A 26,869-nucleotide genomic window follows, 5' to 3' on the forward strand; every position below is an offset into this window, starting at 1 on the left:
GACGCAGGGGTGGATTGGCGCAAATAAAACAATCGGTGGTGTTTATGGAGACGCTCTCTGTGTGCAGAGCATCATCATCATCATCATCAATCGTATTTATTGAGCGCTGACTGTGTGCAGAGCACTGGACTAAGCGCTTGGGAAGTACAAATTGGCAACATATAGAGACAGTCCCTACCCAGCAGCGGGCTCACAGTCTAAAAGGGGGAGACAAAACCAAACATACTAACAAAATAAAATAAATAGAATAGATATGTACAAGTAAAATAAATAAATAGAGTAATAAATATGTAGAAACATATATACAGAGCACTCTCCTAAGCGCTTGGGAGAGTCCAATAGAGCAGAGCTGGTAGACACGCGTCCTGCCTGGAACCCACTTACAGTCTGGAGGAGGAGACTGACAGCGTGGCTCAGTGGAAAGAGCCCGGGCTTGTGAGTCGGAGATCATGGGTTCTAATCCTGGCTCCACCACTGTTCGGCTGTGTGACTCTGGACAAGTCACTTCACTTCTCTGGGCCTCAGTTACCGCATCTGTAAAATGGGGATGATGAAGACTGTGAGCCCCACGTGGGACAACCTGATCACCTTGTGTAGGACAGTGCTTCGCACATTCCAAGCACTTAACAAATGCCGTCGTTATTATTACGATAAACGAACAAACGTACATAATGACCGTTTCGATTCAGTCCGGCACCTCCGTCATCCTTAATCCCTTAACGTAAATCAGTCAATCAATCAATCAATCAATCGTATTTATTGGGTGCTTACTGTGTGCAGAGCACTGTACTAAGCGCTTGGGAAGTCCAAGTTGGCAACATCTAGAGACGGTCCCTACCCAACAGCGGGCTCACAGTCTAGAAGGGGGAGACAGAGAACAAAACCAAACATATTAACAAAATAAAATAAATAGAATAGATATGTATAAGTAAAATAAATAGAGTAATAAATATGTACAAACATATATACATATCAATCAATTAATCAATCGTATTTATTGAGCGCTTACTGTGTGCAGAGCACTGTATTAAGCGCTTGGGAAGTCCAAGTTGGCAACATATAGAGACAGTCCCTACCCAACAGTGGGCTCACAGTCAAGAAGGGGGAGACAGAGAACAAAACCAAACATATTAACAAAATAAAATAAATAGAATAGACATGTACAAATAAAATAAATAAATAAATAGAGTAATAAATATGTACAAACATATATACATATCAATCAATCAATCGTATTTATTGAGCGCTTACTGTGTGCAGAGCACTGTACTAAGCGCTTGGGAAGTCCAAGTTGGCAACATATAGAGACAGTCCTTACCCAACAGTGGGCTCACAGTCTAGAAGGGGAAGACTGAGAACAAAACCAACATATCAACAAAATAAAATAAATAGAATAGATATGTACAAGTAAAATAAATAGAGTAATAACTATGTACAAACATATATACATATATACATGTAAACCCATATAGCTTTCATTTTTGTGGTGAAGACATTTTTCTTTTCTTTTTTTTTTCCTTTTTAGGATATTTGTTAAGCACTTACTATGTGCCAGGCACTGTACTAAGCGCTGGGGATAGATCAATCAATCAATCAGTCATATTTATTGAGCACTTACTGTGTGCAGAGCACTGTACTAAGCGCTTGGGAAGTACAAGTTGGCAACATATAGAGACAGTCCCTACCCGAGCTAATCAGGTTGGACACGGTCCCTGGCCCACGTGGAACTCAGTCTCAATCCCCGTTTTACAGATGAGGGAACTGAGGCCCAGAGATGTGAAGTGACTTGCCCAAGGTCGCACACAGCAGATGAGGAGAGGAGCCAGGATTAGAACCCAGGTCCTTCTGACTCCCAGTCCCGGGCTCGATCCACTAGGCTGCACTACATTTGAATTTCTGGGCCCTCAAGCGGGTGACGTGCCCCAACCAAAGCACCGAGATTTTTTCCGTTTTTCTAGAAGTATATTTAGACAATCAAAGCTGCAACATTGAGCTTTACAATCTGTACTTTCACTGAACCGAGCTTTTGCTTCGGGCTCTTTGGTTTCATAATAATAATAATGATGATGGCATTTGTTAAGTGCTTACTCTGTGCGAAGCACTGTTCTAAGCGCTGGGGGGGATACAAGGTGATCAGGTTGTCCCACGGGGGGCTCACAGTCTTAATCCCCATTTTACAGATAGTAAATTAATAAATAATGATGGCATTTGTTAAGCGCTTACTATGTGTGAAGCGCTGTTCTAAGCACTTGTGGGGATACGAGGTGATCAGGTTGTCCCACGGGGGGCTCACAGTCTTAATCCCCATTTTACAGATAGTAAATAAATAAATAATGATGGCATTTGTTAAGCGCTTACTATGTGCAAATCACTGTTCTAGGTGCTGGGGGGGATACAAGGTGATCAGGTTGTCCCATGGGGTGCTCACAGTCTTCATCCCCACTTTACAGATGAGGTCACTGAGGCTCAGAGAAGTGAAGTGACTTGCCCAAGGTCACCCAGCAGGCAAGTGGCAGAGCCGGGATTAGAACCCATAATAATAATAATGATGGCATTTATTAAGCGCTTACTCTGTGCAAAGCACTGTTCTAAGCGCTGGGGAGGTTACGAGGTGATCAGGTTGGCCCATGGGGGGCTCACAGTCTTCATCCCCATTTTACAGATGCGGTCACTGAGGCTCAGAGAAGTGAAGTGACTTGCCCAAGGTCACCCAGCAGACAAGTGGCAGAGCTGGGATTAGAACCCATAATAATAATAATGATGGCATTTATTAAGCGCTTACTCTGTGTAAAGCACTGTTCCAAGCACTGGGGAGGTTACAAGGTGATCAGGTTGTCCCACGGGGGGCTCACAGTCTTCATCCCCATTTTCCAGATGAGGGAACTGAGGCCCAGAGAAGTGAAGTGATGTGCCCAAAGTCACCCAGCAGACAAGTGGTAGAGCCGGGATTAGAACCCATGACCTCTGACTCCAAAGCCCGGGCTCTTCCCACTGAGCCACGCTGCTTCTCTGATAGATACAAGGATAGATAAAAGGTGATCAGTTTGTCCCACTTGGAGCTCGCAGTCTTGATCCCCACTTTCCAGATGAGGTAACAGAGGCCCAGAGAAGTGAAGTGATGTGCCCAAAGTCACCCAGCAGACAAGTGGTAGAGCCGGGATTCGAACCCGTGACCTCCGACTCCAAAGCCCGGGCTCTTCCTACTGAGCCACGCTGCTTCTCTGATAGATACAAGGATAGATACAAGGTGATCAGTTTGTCCCACTTGGAGCTCGCAGTCTTGATCCCCACTTTCCAGATGAGGTAACAGAGGCCCAGAGAAGTGAAGTGATGTGCCCAAAGTCACCCAGCAGACAAGTGGTAGAGCCGGGATTCGAACCCGTGACCTCCGACTCCAAAGCCCGGGCTCTTCCTACTGAGCCACGCTGCTTCTCTGATAGATACAAGGATAGATACAAGGTGATCAGTTTGTCCCACTTGGAGCTCACAGTCTTGATCCCCACTTTCCAGATGAGGTAACAGAGGCCCAGAGAAGTGAAGCGACTTGCTCAAAGTCACACAGCTGACGGGAGCCGGGATTCGAACCCGTGACCTCCGACTCCAAAGCCCGGGCTCTTGCCACCGAGCCACGCTGCTTCTCGGGCCGGAGGGTGATCTTACAGGCCGGAGGGCGAGCCGGCAGCCCCGAGGAGAAGCCGGCAGTGTAGAGGACGAGTTGACGGGGTAGAGGATGAGTTTGACAGTCCAGAGGCCAAGCCGACAGAGCAGAGGAGGGGGAGACAGCGTAGAGGAGGCGGTTGCAGCCTTTGGGGGTCGTCCCCGCGAAGCCCCCCTGACTGGTCATCATCATCATCATCATCATCAATCGTATTTATTGAGCGCTTACTGTGTGCAGAGCACTGTACTAAGCGCTTGGGAAGTACAAATTGGCAACATATAGAGACAGTCCCTACCCAACAGTGGGCTCACAGTCTAAAGGGGGTCCTTGTGTTCCCTCTGTCAGCGAGGAGGTCTGCATCCTGTCCGCCTCGGGCACGGCGGCCGAGCTCAACCCCCGCTTCCTGCAGGACGGCACCGTGGACGGATGTTGGGAACGAAGGTTGGTGCCGCAGCCCGGCTTATTCTCTCTTTTTTTTTATGGCATTTATTAAGCGCTTAATAAATGCCGTTATTATTATTATTATTATTATTATTATTATTATTATGGGCCTTCAAGGCCCTACTGAGAGCTCACCTCCTCCAGGAGGCCTTCCCACACTGAGCCCCCTCCTTCCTCTCCCCCTCCTTCCCCTCTCCATCCCCCCTGCCTTACCTCCTTCCCCTACCCACAGCACCTGTATATATGTTTGTATCTATCTATCTATCTATATGTACATATATATACACAGTATATATATATATCTATATATGCTGTATATATGTATATATAGATAGATATAGATAGATAGATAGATAGATAGTATATATATACTGTGTCTATCTATATACAGTATATCTATATATATATCTATAGATATACTGTATCTATCTATCTATCTATCTATCTCTAGCTATCTATCTATCTATATACTGTGTATATACAGATAGATAGATATATACTGTGTATATATAGATATAGATACAGTATATATATAGATATAGATACAGTATATATATATATATATATATATATATATATATATATACTGTGTGCTCTGCACGCAGTAAGCGCTCAATAATTACGATTGATGATGATGATGTTTGTACGGATTTATTACTCTATTTATTTTACTTGTACATATCTATTCTATTTATTTTATTTTGTTAATATGTTTGGTTTTGTTCTCTGTCTCCCCCTTCTAGACTGTGAGCCCGCTGTTGGGTAGGGACCGTCTCTATATGTTGCCAACTTGGACTTCCCAAGCGCTTAGTACAATGCTCTGCACACAGTAAGTGCTCAATAAATGCAATTGATTGATTGATTGACTGACTAAGCGCTTAATCAATCAATCAATCAATCGTATTTATTGAGCGCTTACTGTGTGCAGAGCACTGGACTAAGCGCTTGGGAAGTACAAGTTGGCAACATATAGAGACTGTCCCTACCCAACAGTGGACTCACAGTCTAGAATTTATTAAGCACTTACTATGTGCAAAGCACTGTTCTAAGCACTGGGGAGGTTACAAGGTGATCAGGTTGTCCCACGGGGGGCTCACAGTCTTAATCCCCATTTTATTCATTCATTCATTCAATAGTATTTATTGAGTGTTTACTGTGTGCAGAGCACTGGACTAAGTGCTTGGGAAGTCCAAGTTGGCAATATATAGAGGCAGTCCTTACCGAACAGCAGGCTCACAGTCTAGAATTTATTAAGCGCTTACTATGTGCAAAGCCCTGTTCTAAGCGCTGAGCAGGTTACAAGGTGATCAGGTTGTCCCACGGGGGGCTCACAGTCTTCATCCCCATTTTACTCATTCATTCATTCAGTTGCATTTATTGAGCACTTACTGTGTGCAGAGCACTGGACTAAGCTCTTGGGAAGTCCAAGTTGGCAACGTATAGAGACAGTCCCTACCCAACAGCGGGCTCACAGTCTAGAAGGGGGAGACGGACAACAAAACAAAGCATGTTAACAAAATAAAATAAATAGAATAAATATGCACAAGTAAAATAAATAGAGTAATAAATATGTAAAAATATGGAACGCTTCACAAATTTGCACGTCATCCTTGCACAGGGGCCACGCTAATCTTCTCTGTATCGTTCCAATTTTAGTATATGCGCTGCCAAAGCGAGCACATTTTACAGATGAGGGAATTGAGGCCCAGAGAAGTGAAGTGACTTGCCCAGAGTCACACAGCTGACACACAGTCTTCTAGACTGTGAGCCCACTGTTGGGTAGGGACCGTCTCTATATGTTGCCAACTTGGACTTCACAAGCGCTTAGTACAGTGCTCTGCACACAGTAAGCACTCAATAAACATATGCTATGTTGAGAAGCAGCGTGGCTCAGTGGAAAGAGCCCGGGCTTTGGCATCAGAGGTCATGGGTTCAAATCCCGGCTCCGCCACTTGTCAGCTGTGTGACTTTGGGCAAGTCACTTCACTTCGCTGGGCCTCAGTTCCCTCGTCTGTAAAATGGGGATGAAGACTGTGTGCCCCACATGGGACAACCTCATCACTTTGTATCCCCCCAGCGCTTAGAACAGTGCTTTGCACATAGTAAGTGCTTAATAAATGCCATCATCATCATCATCATCACTTGTCAGCTGTGTGACTTTGGGCAAGTCACTTCACTTCTCTGGGCCTCAGTTCCCTCATCTGTGAAATGGGGATTAAGACTGTGAGCCCCCCGTGGGACAACCTGATCACCTTGTAACCTCCCCAGCGCTTAGAACAGTGCTTTGCACATAGCAAGCGCTTAATAAATGCCATTATTAATAAATATGATTGAACGAATGAATGACAGTTGGCGGAGCCGGGGTTTGAACCCATGACCTCTGACTCCGAAGCCCAGGCTCTTTCCACTGAGCCACGCTGCTTCCCTTCATTTGTTCATTCGGGCCTATTTACTGAACGCTTTTTGCGAGAGTGCTTGGGTCTCCCTAGGGTCAGGCCAGGGCCAGGGTGATCGTGCTTCTCAGAGCCAGGGTTTGTCCCGCTCATTTCAGATAATAAGAATAATAATAATCACGGGATCCGTGAAGCACTTAGTCGGTACCAGGCACTGTACTAAGCGCCGGGGTGGATGCAGCCAAACCGGGTTGGACGCAGCCCCTGACCCACGTGGGGCTCACAGTCTCAATCCCCATTTTACGGGTGAGGAAACTGAGGCCCAGAGAAGTGAAGCGACTTGCCCACGGTCACACATTATTATGCTTATGATTGTTAATAACGATAATGACGATGATACGACAGTGGTATTGGTTAGTCGCTTTCTCTGTGCCAACCACTGTAAATAAAAATAAAATGATGGCATTTATTAAGCGCTTATTATGTGCAGAGCGCTGTTCTAAGCGCTGGAATAATGATGGCATTGGGTAAGGGCTTACTATGTCCTAAGCACTGGGGGGGATACAAGGTGATCAAGTTGTCCCCCGTGGGGCTCACAGTCTTAATCCCCATTTTCCAGATGAGGGAACTGAGGCCCAGAGAAGTGAAGTGACTGGCCCAGAGCCACACAGCTGACAAGTGGCGGAGTCGGGATTAGAAATTAGTCAATCAATCAATCGTATTTATTGAGCGCTTACTGTGTGATGATGATGATGGCATTTGTTAAGCGCTTACTGTGTACAAAGCACTGTTCTAAGCGCTGGGGGGATACAAAGTGATGAGGTTGTCCCACGTGGGGCTCACAGTCTTCATCCCCATTTTACAGACGAGGGAACTGAGGCCCAGAGAAGTGAAGTGACTTGCCCAAAGTCACACAGCTGACAAGTGGCGGGGCCGGGATTTGAACCCATGACCTCTGTGTGCAGAGCAGTGTACTAAGCGCTTGGGAAGTACAAGTCGGCAACATATAGAGACAGTCCCTATCATCATCATCAATTGTAGTTATTGAGCGCTTACTATGTGCAGAGCACTGTACTAAGCGCTTGGGAAGTACAAATTGGCAACATATAGAGACAGTCCCTACCCAACAGTGGGCTCACAGTCTAAAAATTAGTCGGGATTCTGGGAAGCAGCGTGGCTCGGTGGGAAGAGCCCGGGCTTTGGAGTCAGAGGTCATGGGTTCAAATCCCAGCTCCGCCACCTGTCAGCTGTGTGACTTTGGGCAAGTCCCTTCACTTCTCTGTACCTCAGTCACCTCGTCTGTAAAATGGGGATTAAAACCGTGAGCCCCCCGTGGGACAACCTGATCATCATCATCAGCATCAATCGTATTTATTGAGCGCTTACTGTGTGCAGAGCGCTGGACTAAGCACTTGGGAAGTACAAATTGGCAACATAATAGAGACAGTCCCTACCCAACAGTGGGCTCACAGTCTAAAAGGGGGAGACAGAGAACATAAACCAAAACATAGTAACAAAATAAAATAAATAGAATAGATATGTACCCCCAGTGCTTAGCTTAGAACAGTGCTTTGCACATAGTAAGCGCTTAACAAATACCGTTATTATTATTATTATTATTATTATTATTATTATTATTATTATTATTATTATAACCCAGGACCTCTGACTCTCAAGCCCACCGCGCTCTTTCCTCTGAGCCACGCCGCTGCTTCTCCTCTGGGGCAGATACCAGAGCCTCGGATCCCCCACGGGCTCACAGGCTAAAGGGGAGGCGGACAGGGATTGAACCCCCATTTTGCAGATGAAGGAACTGAAGCCCAGAGAAGGAAAGTGACTTGCCCTCGGTCACACAGCAGGCCCGTGGAGGAGCCGGGATTCGAACCCCGGTCTGCTGACTCTCGGGCCTGGGCTCTTTCCACTCGGCCTCGCCGCTTCCTGAATCAAAATCTTTTACCGCTTTTAACCTCTGTCGAGAAAACTTCTTCTTTCCCCCTTCCCCCCCCCCGCCCCATCTTAATCCAAAGCCTTGGAACATTTCCGGAATGAACAGCCTCTTAATTGATTCTGCTGTCTTTAATAACCGGAAAGGAAATGGAAGCATTAGGCCTAATTAAGTGGAATGTCTGGTCGTTGAGGGGTAAGATTTCATCATATTAATTAGACGGCCAGGACAACTTCATATTTCCCGATTTTATCTTTTCCAAGGCCTTCAGACGTCGTCTTTGCTGTTCGCCTCCGCGCTTTACGTGTACACGTGGGTGTGTTTGTAAATTCAATCAATCAATCAGTCAGTCGTATTTATTGAGCGCTTGCTGTGTGCAGAGCACTGTACTGAGCGCTTGGGAAGTCCAAGTTGGCAACATATAGAGACGGTCCTTACCCGACAGTGGGCTCACAGTCTAAAAGGGGGAGACAGAGAACAAAACCAAACTGAAGTATCGGGTAGGGACCCTCTCCATATGTTACCGACTTGTACTTCCCAAGCGCTTAGTACAGTGCTCTGCACACAGTAAGCGCTCAGTAAATACGACTGAAGGAAGTAATGAATGAAATATGTGGCATTCTCTGCATCTCACTGGGCCGAATTCACTAATATAGTTCAAAAGGTGCGCCACCGAGGTGGGGATTATCTGTAGAGTGAGATCTGTTAAACACTTACAACATGCTGGGCACTGTACTAAGCGCTGGGGAAGAGACAGGATCATCAGGTTCAGTGCTGTCCTTGAATATATTCATTCATTCATTCAATCAATCGTCTTTATTGAGCACTTACTGTGTGCAGAGCACTGTACTAAGCGCTTGGGAAGTACAAGTGAATATTTAGTTCAGTAGAGCAAAAAAGTGACTCGGCCAAGCTGCTAAATTGGAATCGCCCTTGAGATAATAATAAAATTTCATATTTCCCGATTTTATCTTTTCCAAGGCCTTCAGACGTCGTCTTTACTGTTTGCCTCCGCGCTTTACGTGTACACGTGGGTGTGTTTGTAAATTAAAGTATCGGGTAGGGACCGTCTCCATAAGTTACCGACTTGTACTGCCCAAGCGCTTAGTACAGTGCTCTGCACACAGTAAGCGCTCAGTAAATACGACTGAAGGAAGGAATGAATGAAATATGTGGCATTCTCTGCATCTCACTGGACCGAATTCACCAATATAGTTCAAAAGGTGTGCCACTGAGGTGGGGATTATCCATAGAGTGAGATCTGTTAAGCGCTTACAATATGCCGGGCACTGTACTAAGCGCTGGGGAAGAGACAGGATCATCAGGTCCAGTGCTGTCCTTGAATATATTCATTCATTCATTCAATCAATCGTATTTATTGAGCGCTTACTGTGTGCAGATCAGTGTACTAAGTGCTTGGGAAATACAAGTGAATATATAGCTGTGTAGAGCAAAAAAGTGACTTGGCCAAGCTGCTAAATTGGAATCACCCTTGAGATAACAATAAAATTTCATATTTCCCGATTTTATCTTTTCCAAGGCCTTCAGACGTCGCCTTTACTGTTTGCCTCCGCAATTTACGTGTACACGTAGGTGTGTTCGTAAATTAACGTATCGGGTAGGGACCGTCTCCATATGTTACCGACTTGTACTTCCCAAGCGCTTAGTACAGTGCTCTGCACACAGTAAGTGCTCAATAAATACAACTGAAGGAATGAATGAATGAAATATGTGGAATTCTCTGCATCTCACTGGACCGAATTCACTAATATAGTTCAAAAGGTGCGCCACCGAGGTGGGGATTATCTATAAAGTGATATCTGTTAAGCACTTAAAATATGCCGGGCACTGTACTAAGCGCTGGGAAAGAGACAGGATCATCAGGTCCAGTGCTGTCCTTGAATATATTCATTCATTCATTCAATCAATCGTATTTATTGAGTGCTTACTGTGTGCAGAGCACTGTACTAAGCACTTGGGAAGTACAAGTGAATATATAGTTCAGTAGAGCAAAAAAGTGACTTGGCCAAGCTGCTAAATTGGAATCGCCCTGGAGATAATTATAATAATAATAGTTGTGGTATCTCTAAGTGCTTACTATGTTGTAAGTACAGTGCTTTGCACATAGTAAGTGCTTAGTAAATGCCCTTATTATCATTATTATTATTACTAAGCACTGAGGTGGATACAAGCAAATCGGGCTGGACACAGTCCCTGTCCCACGTGGGGCTCACAGACTCAATCCCCATTTTATAGATGAGGGAACTGAGGCCCAGAGAAGTGAAGCGACTTGCCCAAAGTCACAGAGCAGACAAGTGGCGGAGCCGGAATTAGAACCCATGACCTTCTGACTCCCAGGACCGGGCACGCGGGTTACAGTGGGAAAATGCCGTAATAATAATAAAACAATAATAATAATTAATAAATATAATAAAAATAATAATAATTAAGAATAGTAATAAGCCCTGTTCTCAGCGCTGGGGTAGACAAAAGGGAATTGGCCACAAAGAGAGAAGTCTGTGTATAGAGAACTGCTTCAAGTGACTTTTGTTCATTAAATCGCTCATCCTGCCATGAGTTTGGATAATAATAATAATGATGGTATTTGTTAAGCGCTTACTATGTGTCAAGCACTGTTCTCAGCGCTGGGGTAGACAAAAGGGAATCAGGTTGTCCCAGGTGGGGCTCACAGTCTTAATCCCCATTTTCTGGATGAGGTAACTGAGGCCCAGAGAAGCGAAGTGACTTGCCCAAAGTCACACAGCAGACAAGTGGCGGAGCCGGGATTTGAACCCACGACCTCTGACTCCCAAGCCCGGACTCTTTCCACTGAGCCACGCTGCTGAGATGCTCAGTCTACCACATGCTCATTCTGCCTGTAGTGTGCGCATCGCGTGGCTCTGTGGAAAGAGCCCGGGCTTTGGAGTCAGAGGTCGTGGGTTCAAATCCCGACTCCGCCACTTGTCAGCTGGGTGACTTTGGGCAAGTCACTTAGAAGCAGCGTGGCTCAGTGGAAAGAGCCTGGGCTTTGGAGTCAGAGGTCATGGGTTCAAATCCCAGCTCCGCCAACTGTCAGCTGTGTGACTTTGGCCAAGTCACTTCACTTCTCTAGGCCTCAGTTCCCTCATCTGGAAAATGGGGATTAAGACTGTGAGCCCCACGTGGGACAACCTGATCACCTTGTAACCTCCCCAGTGCTTAGAACAGTTCTTGGCACATAGTAAGCACTTCATAAATGTCATCATAATTATCATTATTATTCTCTGAGCCTCAGTGACCTCATCTGTAAAATGGGGATTAAGACTGGCCCCCCGTGGGATAACCTGATCACCTTGTAACCACCCCAGTGCTTAGAACAGTGTCTGGCACATAGTAAGCACTTAATAAATGCCATTATTATTATTATTATTATTCTTTAGAGCCTCAGTGACCTCATCTGTAAAATAATGTCATATTATTATTATTATTATTATTATTATTATTATTATTATTATTATTCTCTGAGCCTCAGTGACCTCATCTGTAAAATGGGAATGAAGACTGTGAGCCCCCCGTGGGACAACCTGATCACTATGTAACCTCCCCAGCGCTTAGAACACTGCTTTACACATAGTAAGTGCTTAATAACTTGTACTTCCCAAGCGCTTAGTCCAGTGCTCTGCACACAGTAAGCATTCAATAAATACGATGGAATGAATGAATAAATGCCATCATCATTATTATTATTATCTGAAAAAGTGCCGATTTTTCTTTCTTTTCACTTTTCGACTGTGAGCCCACTGTTGGGTAGGGACCGTCTCTATATGTTGCCAACTTGTACTTCCCAAGCGCTTAGTACAGTGCTCTGCACACAGTAAGCGCTCAATAAATACAATTGAATGAATGAATATATGCCATCGTCATTATGATTATTATCTGAAAAAGTGCCGATTTTTCTTTCTTTTCACTTTTAGACTGTGAGCCCGCTGTTGGGTAGGGACCGTCTCTAGATGTTGCCAACTTGGACTTCCCAAGCGCTTAGTCCAGTGCTTTGCACACAGTAAGCACTCAATAAATAAAGAGAAGCAGCATTGCTCAGTGGAAAGAGCCCGGGCTTTGGAGTCAGACGTCATGGGTTCGACTCCCGACTCCACCGCAAGTCTGCTGTGTGGCTTTGGGCAAGTCACTTCACTTCTCTGAGCCTCAGTTCCCTCATCTGTAAAAATGGGGATTAAGACTGTGAGCCCCACGCGGGGCGACTTGATCACATTGTATCCCCCCCAGCGCTTAGAACAGTGCTTTGCACATAGTAAGCGCTTAACAGATGCCATTATTATTATTATTATTATTATTAATAAATAAGATTGATCCAGTGAGCCCACTGTTGGGTAGGGACTGTCTCTATATGTTGCCAATTTGTACTTCCCAAGTGCTTAGTACGGTGCTCTGCACACAGTAAGCGCTCAGTAAATACGATTGATGATGATCGATTGATTGATTTAACGGTGCGGTTTTCTTCGTGGGTTTTTGTAACGGGGTGGTGTTCCGGTTTTTTTTTTTTAGGCTCGAGGAAACCTTGTCCTTAACCTGTGGATTCTGCCACATCCCGTACGACGAGCTGAACATGCCGTTCCCCGCCCACCTGACATATTGCTCCGGCTGCAGGAAGCAGAAGGTGCCCGACGTCCTGTTCACCACCATCGACCTCCCAGCCGACGCCACCGTGGTCGGGAAAGGCTGCCTCATTCAGGCCAGGTGGGTGCCCCCAACCCCTTTCTTCCCCCACCCCGCGGCGTCGCTTCTCTCATTCACTCGGTCGTTCATTCAGTCGTATTTATGGAGCGCTTACTGTGTGCAGAGCACTGGACTAAGCGCTTGGGAAGTCCAAGTACCTGTATATATGTATATATGTTTGTACATATTTATTACTCTATTTATTTGTATTTATTCAAGGCCCTGCTGAGAGCTCACCTCCTCCAGGAGGCCTTCCCAGACTGAGCCCCTTCCTTCCTCTCCCCCTCGTCTCCCTCTCCATCCCCCCCATCTTACCTCCTTCCCTTCCCCACAGCACCTGGATATATGGATATATGTTTGTACAGATTTATTACTCTATTTATTTTACCTGTACATATCTATTCTATTTATTTTATTTTGTTAGTATGTTTGGTTTTGTTCTCTGTCTCCCCCTTTTAGACTGTGAGCCCACTGTTGGGTAGGGACTGTCTCTGTATGTTGCCAGCTTGTACTTCCCAAGCGCTTAGTACAGTGCTCTGCACATAGTAAGCGCTCAATAAATACGATTGATGATGATGATGATTACTCTATTTTTTTTATTTGTACATATCTATTCTATTTATTTTATTTTGTTAGTATGTTTGGTTTTGTTCTCTGTCTCCCCCTTTTAGACTGTGAGCCCACTGTTGGGTAGGGACTGTCTCTAGATGTTGCCAATTTGTACTTCCCAAGCGCTTAGTACAGTGCTCTGCACATAGTAAGCGCTCAATAAATACGATTGATGATGATGATGATTACTCTATTTATTTATTTTTTTTTTTTTGTACATATCTATTCTATTTATTTTATTTTGTTAGTATGTTTGGTTTTGTTCTCTGTCTCCCCCTTTTAGACTGTGAGCCCACTGTTGGGTAGGGACTGTCTCTGTATGTTGCCAGCTTGTACTTCCCAAGCGCTTAGTACAGTGCTCTGCACATAGTAAGCGCTCAATAAATACGATTGATGATGATGATGATTACTCTATTTTTTTTATTTGTACATATCTATTCTATTTATTTTATTTTGTTAGTATGTTTGGTTTTGTTCTCTGTCTCCCCCTTTTAGACTGTGAGCCCACTGTTGGGTAGGGACTGTCTCTAGATGTTGCCAATTTGTACTTCCCAAGCGCTTAGTACAGTGCTCTGCACATAGTAAGCGCTCAATAAATACGATTGATGATGATGATGATTACTCTATTTATTTATTTTTTTTTTTTTGTACATATCTATTCTATTTATTTTATTTTGTTAGTATGTTTGGTTTTGTTCTCTGTCTCCCCCTTTTAGACTGTGAGCCCACTGTTGGGTAGGGACTGTCTCTAGATGTTGCCAATTTGTACTTCCCAAGCACTTAGTACAGTGCTCTGCACATAGTAAGCGCTCAATAAATACAATTGATGATGATGATGATTTATTTATTTATTTTACTTGTGCATATCTGTTCTATTTTATTTTGTTAGTATGTTTGTTTTTGTTCTCTGTCTCCCCCTTCTAGACTGTGAGCCCACTGTTGGGTAGGGACCGTCTCTAGATGTTGCCAACTTGGACATCCCAAGCGCTTAGTACAGTGCTCTGCACACAGTAAGCGCTCAATAAGTACGATTGATGATGATGATGATGATGATGAAGTACAAGTCGGCAACACAGAGAGCCAGTCCCTACCCAACAGCGGGCTCACCGTCTAGAAGGCTCTCCCGCCGTTTGGAAGGCCGTGCAGTTCAATCAATCAATCAATCAATCAATCGTATTTATTGAGCGCTTACTGTGTGCAGAGCACTGTTTGTCATTGAGCGCCGAGCAGCGTGGCTCAGTGGAAAGAACCCGGGCTTGGGAGTCAGAGGTCAATCAATCAATCAATCAATCAATCAATTGTATTTTTTGAGCGCTTACTATGTGCAGAGCACTGGACTTATCTCTTGGGAAGTACAAATTGGCAACATATAGAGACGGTCCCTACCCAACAGCGGCTCACTGTCTAGAAGACTCTCCTGCCATTTGGAGGGCCGTGCAGTTCAATCAGTCAATCAATCAATCAATCGTATTTTTTGAGCGCTTACTGTGCGCAGAGCACTGTTCGTCATTGAGCGTCGAGCAGCGTGGCTCAGTGGAAAGAGCCCGGGCTTGGGAGTCAGAGGTCAATCAATCAATCAATCAATCAATCGTATTTACTGAGCGCTTACTGTGTGCAGAGCACTGGACTAATCGCTTGGGAAGTACAAATCGGCAACACATAGAGACGGTCCCTACCCAACAGCGGGCTTACAGTCTAGAACGAGGAGACAGAGAACAAAACAAAACATATTAACAAAATAAAATAAATAGAATAGATATGTACAAGTAAAATAAATAAATAAATCAATATCAATCAATCAATTCAATCAATCGTATTTATTGAGCGCTTACTATGTGCAGAGCACTGTACTAAGCGCTTGGGAAGTACAAATTGGCATCACATAGAGACAGTCCCTACCCGATAGTGGGCTCGCAGTCTAAAAGGGGGAGACAGAGAACAGAACCAAACATACCAACAAAATAAAATAAGTAGGATAGAAATGTACAAGTAAAATAAATAAATAAATAAATAGAGTAATAAATATGTACAACCATATATACATATATACAGGTGCTGTGGGGAGGGGAAGGCGGTAAGGCGGGGGGATGGAGAGGGGGACGAGGGGGAGAGGAAAGAAGGGGCTCAATCTGGGAAGGCCTCCTGGAGGAGGTGAGCTCTCAGCAGGGCCTTGAAGGGAGGAAGAGAGCGAGCTTGGCGGATGGGCAGAGGGAGGGCATTCCAGGCCCGGGGGATGACGTGGGCCGGGGGTCGACGGCGGGACAGGCGAGAGCGAGGTACAGTGAGGAGATTAGTGGGGGAGGAGCGGAGGGTGCGGGCTGGGCAGTAGAAGGAGAGAAGGGAGGTGAGGTAGGAGGGGGCGAGGGGATGGACAGCCTTGAAGCCCAGGGTGAGGAGTTTCTGCCTGATGCGCAGATTGATCGGTAGCCATTGGAGGTTTTTGAGGAGGGGAGTGATATGTCCAGAGCGCTTCTGGACAAAGATAATCCGGGCAGCAGCATGAAGTATGGATTGAAGTGGAGAGAGACACGAGGATGGGAGATCAGAGAGAAGGCTAGTGCAGTAGTCCAGACGGGATAGGATGAGAATCAATAGAGTAATAAATCCGTACAAACATATATCCATATATACAGGTGCTGTGGGGAAGGGAAGGGGGTAAGGCGGGGGGGATGGAGAGGGGGACGAGGGGGAGAGGAAGGAGGGGGCTCAGTCTGGGAAGGCCTTCTGGAGGAGGTGAGCTCTCAGAAGGTCTTGGGTTCAAATCCCGGCTCCACCAAGTGTCAGCTTAATAATAATAATAATGATAATAATAATAATAATAATAATAATAATAATAATAATTGGCATTTGTTAAGCGCTTACTATGTGCAAAGCACTGTTCTAGGCGCTGGGGAGGTTACAGGGTGATCAGATTGTCCCACCGGGGGCTCACAGTCTTAATCCCCATTTTACAGATGAGGGAACTGAGGCCCAGAGAAGTTAAGTGACTTGCCCAAGATCACACAGCAGACATGTGGCGGAGTCGGGATTCGAACCCATGACCTCTGACTCCAAAGCCCGGGCTCTTTCCACTTAGCCACACTACTTCTCTAAATATGGCATTTATTAAGCACTTCCTGTGTGCAAATATATGCCATTATTATTATAAAGAACTCTTCTAATCAATCAATCGTATTTATTGAGCGCTTACTATGTGCACAGTACTGTACTAAGCGCTTGAGCTGGGGAGGTTACAAGGTGATCAGGTTGTCCCTTAACTTCTCTGTGCCTCAGTCTCCTCATCTGTAAAATGGGGATGAAGACCGTGAGCCCCTCGTGGGACAACCTGATCACCCTGTATCCTCCCAGTGCTTAGAACAGTGCTTTGCACATAGTAAGCACTTAACAAATACCATAATTATTATTATTATTATCGCTTCTCTCCCACTGTTCTGTTTGGAGGGCCATTCAGTTCATCATTAAGTGCTTAGCAGCATGGCTCAGTGGAAAGAGCCTGGGCTTGGGAGTCAGAGGTCATGGGTTCAAATCCCGGCTCCGCCAACTGTCAGCTCGGTGACCTGGGGCAAGTCACTTAATTTCTCTGTGCCTCATTCACCTCATTTGGAAAATGGGGATGAAGACTGGGAGCCCCCCGTGGGGCAACCTGATCACCTGGTAACCTCCCCAGCACTTAGAACAGTGTTTGGCACATATTAAGCGCTTAATAAATGCCACTTAAAAAAAAAGAAAGTCACTTCACTTCTCTGTGCCTTAGTGCCCTCATCTGGAAAATGGGGATGAAGTCTGTAAGCCCCCCATGGGACAACCTGATCACCTTGTTACCTCTGCAGCACTTAGAACAGTGCTTGGCACATAGTAAGCGCTTAATAAATGCTATTAAAAAAAAGGCTCTTCACTTCTCTGTGCCTCAGTGACCTCATCTGTAAAATGGGGATTAAGACTGTGAGCCCCCCGTGGGACAACCTGATCACCTTGTAACCTCCCCAGCGCTTAGAACAGTGCTTGGCACATAGTAAGCGCTTAATAAATGTCATTAAACAAAAAAGGTTCTTCAATCAGTCAATCAATCATATTTATTCAGCGTTTACTGTGTGCAGAGCACTATACTAAGCGCTTGGGAAGTACAAGTTGGCAACATATAGAGACGGTCCCTACCCAACAGTGGGCTCACAGTCTAAAAGGGGGAGACAGAGAACAAAACCAAACATACTAACAAAAGAAAATAAATGGAATAGATATGTACAAGTAAAATAAATGAATAAATAAATAAATAAATAGAGTAATAAATCTGTACAAACATATATCCATATATACAGGTGCTGTGGGGAAGGGAAGGAGGTAAGATGGGGGGGATGGAAAGGGGGACGAGGGGCACTGTGCCTCAGTGCCCTCATCTGTAAAATGGGGATGAAGACTGTGAGCCCCCCGTAGCACAACCTGATCACCTTGTAACCTCCCCAGCGCTTAGAACAGTGCTTGGCACAGAGTAAGCACTTAGTAAATGCCATCATTATTATACCAGCTAGCCTGAGCTAGTGGTGGGCAGCGATATGCCTATTGGTTGTTAGAGCGTCCTCTCCCAACCGCTTAGTACAGTGTTTTGAACACAGTAAGCGCTCGATAACCACGAAAGAAGGAATGAATTGATGATGATGATGATGATGTCATTTGATAAGCGCTTACTATGTGCCAAGCACTGTGCTGGGTGCTCGGAAAATGCAATTCAACAACAAAGAGAGACAATCCCTGCCCACAAAGGGCCCACAGTCGAGCGCCCACTTTGTGGCAAGCAGTGTGCTGAGCGTTTAGGAGGTCCATGAGAAGCAGCGTGGCTCAGTGGAAAGAGCTCAGGCTTTGGAGTCAGAGGTCATGGGTTCTAATCCCACCTCCGCCAATTGTCAGCTGGGTGACTTTGGGCAAGTCACTTCACTTCTCTGGGCCTCAGTTCCCTCATCTGTAAAATGGGGTTGAAGACTGTAAGCCCCCCGTGGGGCAACCTGATCACCTTGTAACTTCCCCAGCGCTTAGAACAGTGCTTTGCACATAGTAAGCGCTTAATAAATGCCATCATCGTCATCATCATCACTGTTCTAAGCTCTGGGGAGGCTACAAGGTGATCAGATTGCCCCCCGTGGGCCTCGCAGTCTTCATCCCCCTTTTACAGATGAGGGAACCGAGGCACAGAGATGTGAAGTGACTCGAACAAAAGCGGCCTGTCAGTAATCGCCCCGACTGATGGAGTGATCTTTCTTCCCGCCCCCGGGGCAGGTTATGTCGCCTGAAGAAGAAGGCCCAGGCAGAAGCCAACGCGACGGTGATCAGCAACCTCCTGCCCTTCATGGAGTACGAAGTGCACACCCAGCTGATGAACAAGCTGAAGCTGAAGGGCATGAACGCCCTGTTCGGGCTGAGGGTGCAGATCACGGTGGGAGAGAACATGCTCATGGGCCTGGCGGTGCGTGTCCCGCTCGGCAAGGCCCCGCGCCCCCGGCGCGTCAAGTATCGTCAATCAATCGATCATATTTATTGAGAACTTCCTGTGTGCAGAGCACTGGACTAAGTGCTTGGGAAGTCCAATCAACCAATCAATCGTATTTATTGAGCGCTTACTGTGTGCAGAGCACTGTACTAAGCGCCTGGGAAGTCCAAGTTGGCAACATCTAGAGACAGTCCCTACCCAACAGTGGGCTGACAGTCTAAAAGGGGGAGACAGACAACAAAACCAAAACCAAACATACTAACAAAATAAAATAAATAGAATAGATATGTACAGGTAAAATAAATAAATAAATAAATAGAGCAATAAATATGTACGAAGATATACATATATACAGGTGCTGTGGGGAGGGGAAGGAGGTAGGGCGGGGGGGATGGGGAGGGGGACGATGGGGAGAGGAAGGAAGGGGCTCAGTCTGGGAAGGCCCCTTAAGTCCAAGTCGGCAACATAGATGGTCCCTACCCAACAGCGGGCTCACAGTCTAGAAGGGGGAGACAGAGAACAAAACAAAACATATCAACAAAATGAAATAAATAGAATTAATATGTACAAGTAAAATAAATAGAGTAATAAATATGTACAAACATATATACATATATACAGGTGCTGTGGGGAGGGGAAGGAGGTAAGGCGGGGGGTGGAGAGGGGGAGGAGGGGGAGTGGAAGGAGGGGGCTCAGTGGGCCCACTGTTGGGTAGGGACCGTCTCTATATGTTGCCAACTTGTACTTCCCAAGCGCTTAGTATAGTGCTCTGCACACAGTAAGCGCTCAATAAATACGATTGATTGATTGATTGATTGATTGAGGTGAGCTCTCAGTAGGGCCTTGAAGGGAGGAAGAGAGCTAGCTTGGTGGATGGGCAGAGAGAGGGCATTCCGGGCCCGGGGGTGGACAGCAGGACGGGCGAGAATGAGGCACGGTCACGGCCTCTTGGCAAGAGAGGCAGCGTGGCTCAGTGGAAAGAGCCCGGGCTTTGGAGTCAGAGGTCATGGGTTCAAATTCCGACTCTGCCAATTGTCAGCTGGGTGACTTTGGGCAAGTCCCTTCACTTCTCTGGGCCTCAGTTCCCTCATCTGGAAAATGGGGATGAAGACTGTGAGCCCCCCATGGGACAACTTGATCACCTTGTTTCTTCCCCAGCACTTAGAACAGTGCTTTGCACATAGTAAGCGCTTAACAAATGCCGTCATTATTATTATTATTATTATTAAGAGCCCAGGCCTGAGTCAGAAGGTCATGGGTTCGAACCCCATCTCCACCACTTAATAATAATAATGATAATGATGGCGTTTATTAAGCACTTACTATGTGCAAAGCACTGTTTTAAGCTCTGGGGAGGTTACAAGGTGATCAGGTTGTCCCACATGGGGCTCACAGTCTTAATCCCCATTTTCCAGATGAGGTAACTTAGGCACAGAGAAGTGAAGCGAAGTCAAGCGCTTAGTACAGTGCTCTGCACACAGTAAGCACTCAATAAATACGATTGATGAAGTGACTTGCCCAAAGTCACACAGCTGACAATTGGCCGAGCTGGGATTTGAACCCATGACCTCTGACTCCAAAGCCCGGGCTCTTTCCATTGAACCACACCGCTTGTCAGCTGTGTGACTATGGGCAAGTCACTTGACTTCTCTGGGCCTCAGTTCCCTCATCTGTCAAATGGGGATGAAGACTGTGAGCCCCCCCAGGGAACAACGTGATCACCTTGTATCTTCCCCAGTGCTTAGAACAGTATTCGGCACATAGTAAGCGCTTAACAAATGCCATCATTATTATCATTATTATTATTAAGTTCTTACTATGTGCCAAGCACTGTTCTAAGCACTGGGAGGGGGATACAAGGTCATCGGTTTGTCCCACGGGGGGGCTCACAGTCTACAGCCCCATTTTACAGATGAGGGAACTGAGGCCCAGAGAAGTGAAGGGAGCCCGTTGTTGGGTAGGGACCGTCTCTGTATGTTGCCAACTTGTACTTCCCAAGCGCTTAGTACAGTGCTCTGCATCACAGTAAGCACTCAATAAATATGAATGAATGAATGAAAGTGGCAAAGCCGGGATTAGAACCCATGACCTCTGACTCCCAAGCCCGGGCTCTTTCCACTGAGCCACTCTGCTTCCCGGCTCCACCGCACATGTCTGCTGTGTGATCTTGGGCAAGTCCCTTCACTTCTCTGGGCCTCAGTTCCCTCATCTGGAAAATGGGGATTGAGACTATGAGCCCCATGTGGGACAGGGACTGTGTCCAACCTAATTTAGAACAGCGCTTGGCACATAGTAAGTGCTTCAATCAATCAATCAATCAATCGTATTTATTGAGCACTTACTGTGTGCAGAGCACTGTACTAAGCGCTTGGGAAGTACAAGTTGGCAACAAGCATTCATTGGCTTCACAAATACCATCATTATTATTATTACTTAGGTTCATAGTCACAATTTCTTTTAATGCCCAGCTCCACCTCTAGACTGTAAGCACCTTGCAGGGGGAAATAAAGCCTACAAACCCCAGTGTATTGGACTCTCCCAAGCGCTTAATCCAGTGCCTGGCACACAGAAAGCGCTCAGTAAATTCCATTCGATCGGTTGATTTTTGGTTCTTTAACTTAAGTTCCTGACAAGAAATCGGTTGAGCATCTGTGATAGTTACAGGATTGATTTAGTAATATTCATTCATTCATTCAGTCGTATTTATTGAGCACTTACTGTGTGCAGAGCACTGGACTAAGCGCTTGGGAAGTACAAGTCGGCCATACATAGAGACAGTCCCTACCCAACAGTGGGCTCACAGTCTAGAAGGGGGAGAATAATAATGATGATAATAACAACAATAATAATGATAATAGTAATATTTGTTAAGCCCTTACTATGAGCCAGGCGCTGTACTAAGCGCCGGGGTGGACACAAGCAAATTGGGTTGGACACAGTCCCTGTTCCACGTGGGGCTCACAGTCTTCATCCCCCCTTTCCAGATGAGGGAACTGAGGCCCAGAGAAGTGAAGTGACTTGCCCAGGGTCACCCGGCAGACAAGTGGCGGAGCCGGGATTAGAACCCACAACCTTGTGGCTCCTGGCCCCGTGATCTATCCACTAGGCCTTTTAGACACTATGTATTAAGCGCCAGCCTCCTTGTAGCCCCATCGCGTTTTAGCTCTGCCCTTTCTAGTCGGATTTTATTGAAAACCTTGTGCAGTAGAGCAAATTGCGTGATATTGACTAAGCGCTCATTGGTTCCTGCTCCGCCAGTTGTCAGCTGTGTGACTTTGGGCAAGTCACTGAACTTCTCTGTGCCTCAGTTCCCTCATCTGTAAAATGGGGATTAAGACTGTGAGCCCACTGTGGGACAGCCTGATCACCTTGTAACCTCCCCAGCACTTAGAACAGTGCTTGGTGCATAGTAAACACTTAATAAATGGCATTATTATTATTATTATTATTATTATCATTATTAGTGTCTGGAAACATTCAGTTTTCAAAAATAGCCTGGGAAATGCTGTGCTTAGTTGCTGTTTTAGGCTAAAAAAGCTCCCTGGATCTTCCTTGAATCCTTCTAGAGAAGCTGCCCACCGTCTGACTCGTGTCCACCCCACCGCTTAGTACAGTGCCTGGCACATAGTAAGCGCTTAACAAATACCATCGTTATTATCATTATTATTTGCCTCTGCCATTATCGAATCAGTCCATCAGAGGTGTTCATCGGAGAAGCAGCGTGGCTCAGTGGAAAGAGCCCGGGCTTGGAAGTCATTCATTCATTCATTCAATCATATTTATGGAGCGCTTACTGCGTGCAGAGCACTGTACTAAGCGCTTGGGAAGTACAAGTTGGCAACATCTAGAGACGGTCCCTACCCAACAGCGGACTCACAGTCTAGCCTGTGAGCCCCCCGTGGCTCAACCTGATCACCTTGTATCCTCCCCAGTGCTTAGAACAGTGCTTGGCACATAGTAAGCGCTTAACAAATGCCATCATTATTATTATTATTAGGGGAAGCAGCGTGGCTCAGTGGAAATTATTATTATTATTATTCTCTGGGCCTCAGTTACCTCATCTGCAAAATGGGGATTAAGACCATTAGCCCCACGTGGGACGACCTGATCAGCTTGTATCCTCCCCAGTGGTTGGAACAGTGCTTGGCACATAGTAAGCACTTAACAGATACCGTCATCATTATTATTATTGAGCGCTTACCGAGGGCATAGCACTGTACTAAGTGCTCTGGAGAGGACAAGACAGTAGAGTCAGTAGACACGCACCCTGCCTGCAAGTCTTCTAGACTGTGGGCCCGTCTTCTAGACTGTAAGCCCACTGTTGGGTAGGGACCGTCTCTAGATGTTGCCAACTTGGACTTCCCAAGTGCTTAGTCCAGTGCTCTGCACACAGTAAGCGCTCAGTAAATACGATTGGATGAATGAATGAATGAGCTGGGGGGATTTAGAGGGTTTGTAACAAGTGTGGGAATTGTGGTATTTGTTAAGCGCTTGCTGTGTGCCAGGCACTGTACTAAGCTCTGGGGTGGACACAAGCAAATTGAGTTGGACACAGTCCCTGTCCCACGTGGGGCTCACCATCTCCACCCCCATTTGACAGATGGGGTAACTGAGGCCCAGAGAAGTGAAGTGACTCGCTCAAGGTCACACAACAGGCAGGCAGAGAAGGCAGGATTAGCACCCGTGACCTTTGACTCCCAGGCGTGGGCTCTGGCCAACCGTACCAGCCACGCTGCTGTTTATATCAAGAGTAGGAGCAGGAAGTGTGTCTTGTCTGGTCCTCTCGCAAGTGCTCAGTACAGTGCTCTGCGCAAAGGAAGTGCTCAGTAAATGGATCGATTTGGTAATGGCTAAGCTAAACAGTCCAGGCAGCCTCTTCTAGACTGGGAGCCCACTGTGGGTAGGGATTGTCTCTATTTGTTGCCGAACTGTACTTTCTAAGCGCTTAGTACAGTGCTCCACACACAGTAAGCGCTCAGTAAATACAATTGAATGAATTAACGGAAGGCCTGAAGTCACTTCACTGTTCTGGGCCTCAGTTACCTCAGTGGGGATGAAGACCGTGAGCCCCACTTGGGACGGGGACCGCGTCTAACACACTTGGCTTGTCTCTACCCCGGTGCTTAGCACAGTGCCTAATGTGCTCAACAAATGCCCTCAAAAGGAAAAGTGCCCAATAGATACCCCTGATTAATTGAATATAATCAATCAATCAATCAATCGTATTTATTGAGCGCTTACTATGTGCAGAGCACTGTACTAAGCGCTTGGGAAGTACAAATTGGCAACACATAGAGACAGTCCCTACCCAACAGTGGGCTCACAGTCTAAAAGGGGGAGACAGAGAACAAAACCAAACATACCAACAAAATAAAATAAATAGGATAGAAATGTACAAGTAAAATAAATAAATAAATAAATAAATAGAGTAATAAATATGTACAACCGTATATCCATATATACAGGTGCTGTGGGGAAGGGAAGGAGGTAAGATGGGGGGATGGAGAGGGGGACGAGGGGGAGAGGAAGGAAGGGGCTCAGTCTGGGAAGGCCTCCTGGAGGAGGTGAGCTCTCAGCAGGGCCTTGAAGGAATATACTCAGGAAGGCCAATAGGTCGACTTCTATTCGTCGCGATAGACAAACCCCAGCTCCTGAAAGGGAAAGCTTTTAACCCCGATCGCTCTTATTTTTCTTTTCCCAATCCCTTCAGTCGGCAACAGGCGTCTATCTCACCGCCCTGCCGACGCCCGGCGGGATTCAGATCGGCGGGAAGACGCCGAACGACGGCTCCTACGAGCAGCACATCTCCCACATGCAGAAGAAGATCAACGACACGATCGCCAAGAACAAGGAGCTGTACGAGATCAATCCTCCCGTAAGTCAACCGCGTAGTCCATCCGTGCCCCGGGGACCGAATTCATTCATTGTCGTATTTAAATATGATTTAAAAATTTTAATAAATATGATTGATGAGGATGATGATGATTTATTGAGCGCTTACTGTGCGCAGAGCACTGGACTAAGCGCTTGGGAATTACAATTCGACAACAGATAGAGACAATCTCTACCCATTCATTCATTCAGTCGTATTTATTGAGCGCTTACTGTGTGCAGAGCACTGGACTATGCGCTTGGGAAGTACAATTCGGCAACAGATAGAGACCGTCTCTACTCATTCATTCATTCAATCGTATTTATTGAGCGCTTACTGTGTGCAGAGCACTGGACTGCGCGCTTGGGAAGTACAATTCGGCAACAGATAGAGACCATCTCTACCCACTCATTCATTCAATCGTATTTATTGAGAGCTTACTGTGTGCAGAGCACTGGACTAAGCGCTTGGGAAGTACAATTCGGCAACAGAGACGGTCTCTGCTCATTCATTCATTCAATTGTATTTATTGAGCACTTACTGTGCGCAGAGCACTGGACTACGCGCTTGGGAAGTACAATTCGGCAACAGATAGAGACCATCTCTACCCATTCATTCGTTCAATTGTATTTATTGAGCGCTTACTTTGTGCAGAGCACTGGACTAAGTGCTTGGGAAGTACAATTCGGCAACAGATAGCGACAGTCTGTACCCATTCATTCATTCAATCGTATTTATTGAGCGCTTACTGTGTGCAGAGCACTGGACTACACGCTTGGGAAGTACAGTTCGGCAACAGATAGAGACCATCTCTACCCATTCATTCATTCAGTCGTATTTATTGAGAGCTTACTGTGTGCAGAGCACTGTACTAAGCGCTTGGGAAGTACAATTTGGCAACAGATAGAGACAGTCTCTACCCATTCATTCATTCAATCATATTTATTGAGCGCTTACTGTGTGCAGAGCACTGGACTAAGCGCTTGGGAAGTATAATTCGGCAACAGAGACAGTCTCTACCTATTCATTCATTCAATCGTATTTATTGAGCGCTTACTGTGTGCAGAGCACTGGACTAAGCGCTTGGGAAGTATAATTCGGCAACAGAGACAGTCTCTACCTATTCATTCATTCAATCGTATTTATTGAGCGCTTACTGTGTGCAGAGCACTGGACTAAGCGCTTGGGAAGTACAATTCGGCAACAGAGACAATCTCTACCCATTCATTCATTCAATCGTATTTATTGAGCGCTTACTGTGTGCAGAGCACTACTAAGCGCTTGGGAAGTACAATTCGGCAACAGATAGAGACAATCTCTACCCATTCATTCATTCAGTCGTATTTATTGAGCGCTTACTGTGTGCAGAGCACTGGACTAAGCGCTTGGGAAGTATAATTCGGCAACAGAGACAGTCTCTACCCATTCATTCATTCAATCGTATTTATTGAGCGCTTACTGTGTGCAGAGCACTGGCCTACGCGCTTGGGAAGTACAATTCGGCAACAGATAGAGACAATCTCTACCCATTCACTCAATCATATTTATTGAGTGCTTACTCTGTGCAGGACACTGTACTAAGCACTTGGGAAATACAATTTGGCAACAGATAGAGACGTTCTCTACTCATTCATTCAATCGTATTTATTGAGCGCTTACTGTGTGTAGAGCACTGGACTAAGCACTTGGGAAGTACAAGTCGGCAACAGAGAGAGACGGTCCCTACCCAACAACGGGCTCACAGTCTAGAAGCAGAGAA

The 26,869-nt window shown here is 45.9% G+C and overlaps 1 protein-coding gene and 1 non-coding gene across 14 annotated transcripts in view; one reads left to right on the forward strand and one right to left on the reverse strand.

Moving 5' to 3' along the window:
- Window positions 1-26,869, forward strand: part of C2CD5 (C2 calcium dependent domain containing 5) — a 224,110-nt gene that overhangs the window by 126,139 nt on the left and 71,102 nt on the right. For all 13 annotated transcript variants that reach the window (XM_038765549.1, XM_038765568.1, XM_038765585.1 and 10 more), the window contains 4 exons: window positions 4,004-4,099; window positions 12,980-13,171; window positions 19,028-19,214; window positions 24,949-25,113. In XM_038765549.1, coding sequence (XP_038621477.1) covers window positions 4,004-4,099; window positions 12,980-13,171; window positions 19,028-19,214; window positions 24,949-25,113 — 640 coding nt within the window. The remainder of the gene's footprint in view (window positions 1-4,003; window positions 4,100-12,979; window positions 13,172-19,027; window positions 19,215-24,948; window positions 25,114-26,869) is intronic.
- Window positions 5,673-5,779, reverse strand: LOC119924509. The gene has a single exon (XR_005449220.1). It is a non-coding gene; the product is annotated as a U6 spliceosomal RNA (small nuclear RNA).

The sequence above is a fragment of the Tachyglossus aculeatus genome, chromosome 2 (genome assembly GCF_015852505.1).
Source record: "Tachyglossus aculeatus isolate mTacAcu1 chromosome 2, mTacAcu1.pri, whole genome shotgun sequence".
NCBI classification, from domain to species: domain Eukaryota; kingdom Metazoa; phylum Chordata; class Mammalia; order Monotremata; family Tachyglossidae; genus Tachyglossus; species Tachyglossus aculeatus.